At 45.1% G+C, this 10,000-nt stretch overlaps 1 protein-coding gene across 1 annotated transcript in view; it reads right to left on the bottom strand.

Moving 5' to 3' along the window:
- Positions 1-82: 82 nt before the first annotated feature.
- LOC135095658 (uncharacterized) overlaps positions 83-10,000 on the bottom strand; it is a 54,937-nt gene continuing 45,019 nt past the window's right edge. The window contains exons 12-13 of the mRNA XM_063996638.1: positions 9,691-9,900; positions 83-9,356 (exon numbers count right to left, since the gene is read on the bottom strand). Of these exons, the coding sequence (XP_063852708.1) occupies positions 9,226-9,356; positions 9,691-9,900 (341 nt within the window). The 3' untranslated portion in view covers positions 83-9,225. The remainder of the gene's footprint in view (positions 9,357-9,690; positions 9,901-10,000) is intronic.

Raw genomic sequence — 10,000 nt, forward strand, 5'->3', positions numbered from 1 at the left:
TCTGTCTATCTATCTATCTATCTATCTATCTATCTGTCTGTCTGTCTCTCCGTGCTAGTAGGGTACAACAAAACACATGGCAAACACTCCACCACTCACTTTTATTATTTATTCATCAGTTTGTCACCATCATCATCATCATCATCATCATCATCATCATTTCATTGTTTCTCATCATTATAATAATAATTCATTTTCTCTCTTTATCACCATTTCTTCACTTGCCATTAATTAATTTGTTTTTATTTCTTTATACAAATATACTAAAAAGATTCCTTCCTTGTACAGAAAGAATGGAAAAAATGAAAGAAATTATTAAAAAAGAGAGGAAAAGTATTCAATTCAAAAGAAAAATGTAAAATTCTATCAAACTGGCGCGACACGCAAAGAAAACGGCCAACAGAAAACGGGAACTGTATACAAACACTGGTATTATCCTGGTTCATTTTTTTTTTTTATCATTTTTATAATAATTTTTTTTTATTATGGGGAAACTTTCATTTTCTATTCATTTTTTTAAGGGGGTACAACTTTATTTTTTTGTATTTATTATTTTTTTACATGTTTTTGTATCTTAATGTTTTTTTGGTGTTTTTTTAATTATTATTATTATTATTATTATTATTATTATTATTATTATTATTATTATTTTTTGTTAAGCTATTGGGGGCTACAATCTACACGCATTACTATTGTTTTGTTTGATTCTGTTTAAGTGGGGACTGGGCGTGGCTTGCGCGTGTGTGTGTGTGTGTGTGTGTGTGTGTGTGTGTGTGTGTGTGTGTGTAAAATGCATAGTTTAAACATAAGCGTTTTTTTCATTTTTTCTCTCTTCTGTTTGTCTGTTTGTTTGTTTGTTTGTTTGTTTGTTTGTTTGCGTGTGTCTGTGTGTGTGTGTGTGTTTGTGTGTGCACCACGCCCACGCCCACAACATTGCTGGCACACGCACATAAAACCACTGCCATCTAAACACGTACACACTACCCCACGCACATACATACGTACACAGCCCCCCTACCCCCTCCCTCCCCCCACACGAACCCCCCCACCCTTCTAACGCTACCCCTACGCGCGCACACACACACACACACACACACACACACACACACACACACACACACACACACACACACACACACACACGGTCGCTCCCTCCTTCCCCCCCCATTCTGTACACCCCCCCACTCCTCCCTCACGATGCATAGTAACTGTATGGAACACTGACGTACACACACACACACACACGCACACACGCACACACGCACACACGCACACACAGTTCGATGATTCTATGTACGTTAAAAAAAAAAAACAGTCATGGATTTCCGTGTGTAGTCGCTTACATACATATTTACAGATCTTGTGTGCGTGTGTGCATGTGCGTGTGTGCGTGTGTACGTCACCAAGCACGCACACAGCTTCAGTTATTGCAAGTGTTGGCATGTGTACGTTTCGCCGCCACACGTCACGATTAATACGTACACAAACGTACATAAGATTATATATATATATATATAAATACTTTGTGTGTACATGTATACGCTACCTTGTGTGTACCTACTAGTACGTGAAGATGACCACCACCATCACCTCCTGCTTCTCCTCCTCCTTCTTCCGCCATCTTGTGTTTACGGTGAGACTAATAACAAACAAGTAAACAAACAAACAAACAAACTCCTCACAGCTTCTCGCCACCAACACATAAACAACACTGATAATAATAATAACAGATAATTGTCTTTTTACAACGCACTCAAAAACACATCAAAAAAAAAAAAAAAAAAAAAAAAAAAAAGACAAAATGACATTATATTTTTCTTTCATTGCACATTTCTTCGCTTTTTTTGTTTAATTAAGAAGTCCGACTCAAAAAATAAATAAAATAGATCAATATATTTCTCTCCACCTCCTCCTCCTCTTCCTCCTTTCTTTCATAAACAAATCTTCCTTCACTGAGTATTGAGCAAAAGTCACGAGAGAGGAAAGAGAAAGAAGGAGAGATGGTGATAAACAAAAGCCGAACAATGGTAAGGGAATAGAGAAAGATCGGATAATGGAGAAAAATAAACATGAAAAAGATAGGGAGCAAAAAATATTGTAGAAAGAACAGTAATGAAGAAAAAAAAATGTTACTTTCTTCACCAAAACCTTGATAAAACCACAATAATAATGATAATAATAAAAACAGTCAACAATAACAACCCAATAGACACGCACCTCACTCTTACCCTTCCTTCTGCCACGACGAGGTGACCAATATACCCTCGGGGACGCCAGCAACTCCCTCCGCCACGTGCACCATCAAAACAAACACTACGGCCCATCTCAAGCCAAGGACGGTACCAAGTCAATTTTAACTTTTTCTTCGTTTAAGTACCCTCTAATCATTTCCTCGTGTAGTTTGGTTGGTTTGTATTTTTTGTTCTTGTTTTCTCTTCCCGCTATGGTGAATAGAAGCGTGAATTTGTATGAAAATATTATCAAGTATCGTCGACTTGATCTCTCTTCTAAGTATATACAAATAAATTTCTTGCGTGAATTCGTTATTTTTTTTTTTTTCCTTCCCGTTGTGGTGAATGGAAGCCTACATCAGTATGAAAATGGTACAATATTTAAGTTCATTTATCTCCTGCAACGTACGACAACTTGAACTATTCCCGTTCCTAAATACTTTTAAATACATTCCTCGCATGTTTCAGTTAGGAAGTTTGTATCATTTAGTCTTTTTTTTTTTTGCCTTAATGTGGTAGATGGTTTAAATTACGTAAAAAAAAAAAATTTACAATATTCAGGTTCCGTCCCTATTTTGAGTTGAGTACGTAGTGCCTACCTACCTATTTTTTTGTATTTTCTCATATTTTTATATCACGTATCACCTTTACACGTAATATTCACCTTGTTTTTAATTAAATCCTAATATATATAATTGCATCCCAGCTATATCAACCATGCATGAGCAAATATCACGGTGTTATAAGAAAACTGGACTGAAAACGTTAAAATACAGCGGTCATTTCCTGATTTTCGTAAGGGGGGATGGGAGACTGAGCTAAAAATTCCGTTTTCTTTCCCCCTGCGCGTAAAAATAATTATTCTTGTATTTATAAAGTTATATCTTCCCTTTTTAATTAACTGTCCTTTTCAATTAATACATCTTCTCGTGTGTGTGTGTGTGTGTGTGTGTGTGTGTGTGTGTGTGTGTGTGTGTGTGTGTGTGTGTGTGTGTGTGTGTGTGTGTGTGTGTGTGTGTGTGTGTGTGTTTATTTTTATGTGTTTCCGCCTCTTCTTTAACTTCAATTTCTGATGTCAAGGCTCTCTCTCTCTCTCTCTCTCTCTCTCTCTCTCTCTCTCTCTCTCTCTGCTAGACACAGTACCCATCACTATATTGAGAGAGAGAGAGAGAGAGAGAGAGAGAGAGAGAGAGAGAGAGAGAGAGAGAGAGAGAGAGAGAGAGAGAGAGAGAGAGAGAGAGAGAGAGAGAGAGAGAGAGAGAGAGAGAGAGAGAGAACTTTCCTCACCTTGACAGTTTGATAAAGGAATGAAAAAAGGGATAGAGAAAAAAAAAGAAAAGAAAGAAAGAAGAGAGACAAAATACATTCACTCAAAAATCCTACACAACAACAACAACAACAACAACAACAATAATAATAATAATAATAATAATAATAATAATAATAATAATAATAATAATAATAATAATAATAATAATAATAATCAATGATGTTTGTCGAGTATTTCCATCGTGACAAACAGATAGACAGACAGACAGACAGACAGACAGACAGACAGACAGACAGACATTCACACAGATCACAGACCTTCTGCTGACTCGTTTGTTTTTTGTTTGTTTTCATCATCTCTCAAGGGCCAAAGGTGTGTGTGTGTGTGTGTGTGTGTGTGTGTGTGTGTGTGTGTGTGTGTGTGTGTGTGTGTGTGTGTGTGTGTGTGTGTGTGTGTGTGTGTGTGTGTGTGTGTGTTTTAAACCTACATCAGAATTCGGGTTTCGCGTGTGTGTGTGTGTGTGTGTGTGTGTGTGTGTGTGTGTGTGTGTGTGTGTGTGTGTGTGTGTGTGTGTGTGTGTGTGTGTGTGTGTGTGTGTCCATTGGTCCAAGAGGGATTGCTGTGAAGAAAGAAAGAAAGAAAGAAAGAAAGAAAAAAAGAAAAAAAAAAAAAAGAGAAAAAGAAAGAAAAAAATAAATAAAATATAAAAAAAATATTCAGTTACTACAAAGACGTGCTCCTATTGGCTGGTCCCTGCATGGTCACACTCCAAGGACCAATCACACACGAGGGTTTTATTTACCTCCGTGACGTCAGCCTTTGTTTACATCACGTGACCGCCGACCACGTGTCACAAGATAAACAAACCCTCCAAAAAAAATCATAAAAAAGAATAAATAAATAAATAAAATGAAAAAATTGAACACTATATACAAAATGTTATGTATATTTTTTTGACAGTACACACACACACACACACACACACACACACACACACACACACACACACACACACACACACACACACACACACACACACAGGCTGACGTCATTAAGGGAAACTTGTCTCGCTTTTTTTTGTAAGTCTTTCCAATCTTTTCAAGGGTTATGGGGAGGAAAGGGTGTGTATGTGTGTGTGTGTGTGTGTGTGTGCGTTTCCTGTGCGTGTGTGTATGTTCGTAGCACCCTTTCCCCCCCTTAGACCCGTGTTCATATGATACACACATGGTAGCCCCGCTATTACCCCGCCCCCTCAACGCCATGCTTACTCCAGGGCACCCAGCCACGCGTCACGCTTCACACGGGGCCCTTCTGGATCAAACTCCTTAATTTTGAAAGTTTGGAAGAAGAATTAGGTCTGTTATTCATTTTTTTTTTTTTCTTTTCTGCTTTTGTTTTGGTTTTCTGTATAATTGGTCGGACGCTTCACACGGGCCTTTCTCAACTAACTCCTTAACACTTCACACAAGGTCCTTCTCAACTAACTCCTGAATTTTTGAAAGTTTGGAACAAGAATTAGGTTTGTTATTCATTATTTTTCTTTCCTTTTCAGCTTTCGTTTTGGTTTTCTGTATAATTGGTCGGACGCTTCACACGGGGCCTTTCTCAACTAACTCCTTAACTTCTAACCTCGGAGACAACTTATTCAAATCCCTATGTTTCTAAGCAGGTTCTGTTTTCCGTACTGACTGCATCCGGTCCACTATGCACTGACTGTTGCGAATGTCAAGACGTCATGAGTTTGCGGGTGTCTCCTGCCCTCGAACCCTAGTGTTTTGCAGCATCTGGATATCGTAAGTGTTCTGAAGCCATGAACGACGTGGGTGCCTTCCTGCCTTCCCATGTACTAATTCCGGTTCATAGGTGTCACTCGAACCACATAAACACCCCGAGAACCCGTGTCACTACAACTAGGGCCTTTGGGATGTAGTGGAGGTGCAGTGTGGCAGCCATGAACGACGTGGGTGCCTTCCTGCCTTCCCCATGTACTAATTCCGGTTCATAGGTGTCACTCGAACCACATAAACACCCCGAGAACCCGTGTCACTTCAACTAGAGCCTTTGGGATGTAGTGGAGGTGCAGTGTGGCAGCCATGAACGACGTGGGTGCCTTCCTGCCTTCCCCATGTACTAATTCCGGTTCATAGGTGTCACTCGAACCACATAAACACCCCGAGAACCCGTGTCACTTCAACTAGAGCCTTTGGGATGTAGTGGAGGTGCAGTGTGGCAGTGTTTCTGAATGCGGTCGAGTGGAAAGCTTTTGACTCGCCTTCCCATTGACCTCAACTTGTCTTTGTGAAGCGTTGACGCCCGTGTTGTTTGCTGGTACTGGTGACCCTCCTCCTCGCCCACCACCAAAACAGACTGGTGACGGAAGCACGACTGATTCTGCAGGGGGTCATCTCATTGGTCGCTGATGATTGAGATGCACCCCTATTGGCTCGATGTTGTACAGGCCTTTTCTGATTGGCTACGGAGGTCCCTGGGTAGCTTTCCATTGGAGGGCTGTCTTCTGCGTCCCTCATTGGTTGGTTACATTCTAGCAGGTGTCTAACTGGTTGTTCATACTCTAGGGACCCTGTGATTGGCTGGGAGTTTTCTAGCGGTCCTATGATTGGCCGGGAGTTTTCTAGCGATCCTGTGATTGGCTGGGAGTTTTCTACTGGTCCTGTGATTGGCTGGGAGTTTTCTAGCGGTCCTGTGATTGGCAGGGAGTTTTCTAGTGATCCTGTGATTGGCAGGGAGTTTTCTAGTGATCCTGTGATTGGCAAGGAGTTTTCTAGCGGTCCTGTAATTGGCTGGGAGATTCTAGGGATCCTGTGATTGGCTGGGAGCTTTCTAGGGGTCCTGTGATTGGCTGGTAATGTTTAGGACTTTCTATTGGCTGCTGATAAACTAGGAACCTTCTACAACAGCCTGGAAGATTTCTGAAGCTCTGATTGGCTGGCGAATTCTACAGTTATTTCAATAGCCACAGATAAATGAAACATGCATTTCTATTGGCTAAATGTCCACCGGGCCCTTCTGATTGGCTGGGAAGATCATGGGGTAGATTTAAGTCCATTTCATTGGCATATAGTTTCTGAAGGAGTCCTTTCATTGGTCACTGATAATAATGAGATCCATTCCTATTGGCTGAATGTTCTATGGCCTTTTGTGATTGGCTGACGAATTTTGTAGGAGTCATTTCACTGGGCACTGATGAATAAGACGTGTATTCCAATTGGCTGAATGTTCAATGGACCTTCCTGATTGGCTGGGAAGATCCTGGGGGTAAATTTGGTGTTGCTGGTGCTGCGGGGGTGGTGGGGGGGCGCGGAGCAAGGGCGGGGGGCGTGAGGGGTGTGCCAGGGGGGCGGCGGGGGGCGGCGCTCAGCACAGGATGACCCTACGGACGGCTTCTAGATACAGTACTGGCTCAGCAACAGGGGTCTAAATTAATGAGAATCAGTTTGGCAGGCTGCGATGATGGTGTGTGTGTGTGTGTGTGTGTGTGTGTGTGTGTGTGTGTGTGTGTGTGTGTGTGTGTGTGTGTGTGTGTGTGTGTGTGTGTGTGTGTGTGTGTGTGTGTGTGTGTGTGTGTGTGAATGGAAAGAGGTATGTACTATCTATCTATCTATCTATCGCTCTAGCTATCAATGTATTTAGTTTGTTAAGTAGACAGATAAACAGCCGGACAGACAGACAGACAGACAGACAGACAGACAGATAGATAGATGGATAGATATGTGATAAGATACCTAGATGATATTTACCTCTGTGTGTGTGTGTGTGTGTGTGTGTGTGTGTGTGTGTGTGTGTGTGTGTGTGTGTGTGTGTGTGTGTGTGTGTGTGTGTGTGTGTGTGTGTGTGTGTGTGTGTGTGTGTGTGTGTGTGTGTGTGTACATGCACGCAAGTATGTATGAAGTATATCTGAATGTCTGAACACCACAATGACCCATCACCACCACCACCACCACAGCCACCGCACACACACACACACACACACACACACACACACACACACACACACACACACACACACACACACACACACACACACACACACACTAACAGCAACACATAAGACCTTGTATCTCAGCACAAAGATATTTAGCATGATATCAAAAAACTTCAACCCGCCCCGCCCACGCCCTTCACTGACTGACTGACTCGGTGTGGTGTGGTGGGCGTGGCCGTCGTGGGGCTGGGCGGGCCTGAAGTATACCTCATCTACCGAGTTCTGTCTATCTACTGGTCCAAAACATCGTCAGTGCTACAGTCGTGGCCACCTTGCGCTTGGGGCTGACTGGGGCTAAGTGAAGCCGAGTGAGGGCTGAGTGAGAGCTGATTGGGAGTACCTAGGGGCTGAGTCAGGGGTGGGTTGGGGCTTAATGGGGCTAAATGACGGGTAATTGGGGCTGGGTGGGGCTGATTGGGCATTGAATGAGGGCTGACTGGAGGCTGAGTCAGGAATGTTTGAGGGCTGGATGGGACTGACTGGGGCTGAGTGAAGGGTGATTAGGGACTGATTGGGGACTGGCTGGGGACTGACCGATGGCTGAGTGAGGAGTGAGTGAGGGATGACTGCTGGCTACATGGGGCTGACTGGAGACTGGCTACGGGGGGTGTTTTAGAGGCCGAGTTGTTTGGGACTGACTTGGTGCTGAGTGGGACTTGTTTGGGGGCTGTTGGGATTGGTTAGACCTGGGGCTGACTGGACTAACTGTGGACTGGAGGAGGGTGACTGGGGAACAACCGGAGCGAGTGAGGGTGTCTGAAGATACCTGGGGCTAATTGGAGGTGTATGGGGCTGACTGGGGGCTAAAATAATCAGTTGGCACAGCGTAACGCCCTAAATTGTGCTATGGGATACAAAAAACATGAAAACCACATATGAAAGGAAAAAAAACACGATATTTCAACACTTCACCACACAGCGCCGCCAAATTGTTCTCACGCCCCAAGCAGCGACGTCAGCCGGACCAGGTTACTGAAGCTTAGTAACACGACAAACACCTACACGAGCATGGGAGTGACGCCTCGCCTCGCCCTGCCCTTCCACCCCCTTGTAGACCTAGCCACCACACTTCTCTCTCACTAAACACACGGTGGCTGGTCCGCGATACCCTTGGGAGTGACTGGTACCCCCTGACGCACCCTAGGGCACAATGCGTTCTGTAGGGTTCCTGCTAACACTCACACTGCATCAGGGGCACGTAAGGGTGATGTACGGGCGCTTTTCGGGAAGGATAGGGTGTCCTCGGGGTTGCAAGGGACCTGGGCGGGAAGGGACAGGGCTGGCACGGGCGCACACCCACACACGGCAGCCTGGCACAGTTCTACATATTCTACACCAGCTACAAACGCCAACGCTCTATAGTCTACACCACTACAGCGGGCACATGAAGAATCACACAGGCCTTTTGAAACACACTGTAATTTCACGAAGTTCTCTTGACTAGGGGGCAATATTCACATCCCCCTACTCTTGGTCCACGGGTCCCGCTAACACACACACACACGCACACACTCCCGCGGGGGGCACTGGTTCATACCATTGGCACAGGGACACTGGCGCCTCCACACTCACCCACCCACACCTTCACCCAGTCCCGGACACACCCACCCCTCCTATCTCCAGACTCGTTCCAGGGGCGTGTGTTTAAGGGGCATTCCAGGGGCGTGGTGTGATTCCAGCTGGCTTCCCGCTCCGGCCCTGTTCCCTCACCCCCCCACACGTCAAAATGAGGACGCAGGGACGAGGAGGCGCTGCAGGAGGCGTGGCAGGAGGAGCAGCAGCCGCAGGGTGACGGAGGAGTGAGTGGAGGAGCTGCCTGACCCATTCAACGGCGGAGTGGAGTGACACCCACCTGAGAGAGAGAGAGAGAGAGAGAGAGAGAGAGAGAGAGAGAGAGAGAGAGAGAGAGAGAGAGAGAGAGAGAGAGAGAGAGAGAGAGAGAGAGAGAGAGAGAGAGAGAGAGAGAGAGAGAGAGAGAGAGAGAGAGAGAGATTAGGATTATTTCGTATTACCAAAAAAATTCCTTCTCTCTTTCCTTCATTTGCTGTTCCCCCCACGCACTCCCCTCCCCCTCTCCCCCCCAGACACTCCCCTTCCCCCTCACACTCCTACACGCCCCTGCTACCCCCTTACACACTCATTTTCCCCCTCCTCCCCCCACCCACCCCTCTCCCTCCCCTACTCACCAGTACTCGTGGTGTTGAGAGCCATGTGCCCGTGAAGACCCGGCAAGAGATCCCTCCCGCAGGAGCGTGTGGAGGAGGCGAGGGACATCACGCCCGCGCCACGCTCCAGCACCAAACACAGCCGCCTCACGCCCTTGCTGCTCCGGGACGTGGGCGTGACGACAAGGTACTGCCTCCCTCCGTCCACCCATGACCCGTGGCAGGAGTACTCTGTGGTGGTGGTGGTGGTAGTAGTAGTAGTAGTAGTAGTAGTAGTAGTAGTAGTAGTAGTAGTAGTAGTAGTAGTAGTAGTAGTAGTAGTAGTAGTAGT

This window comes from Scylla paramamosain, unplaced genomic scaffold (assembly GCF_035594125.1).
Source record: "Scylla paramamosain isolate STU-SP2022 unplaced genomic scaffold, ASM3559412v1 Contig1, whole genome shotgun sequence".
NCBI classification, from domain to species: domain Eukaryota; kingdom Metazoa; phylum Arthropoda; class Malacostraca; order Decapoda; family Portunidae; genus Scylla; species Scylla paramamosain.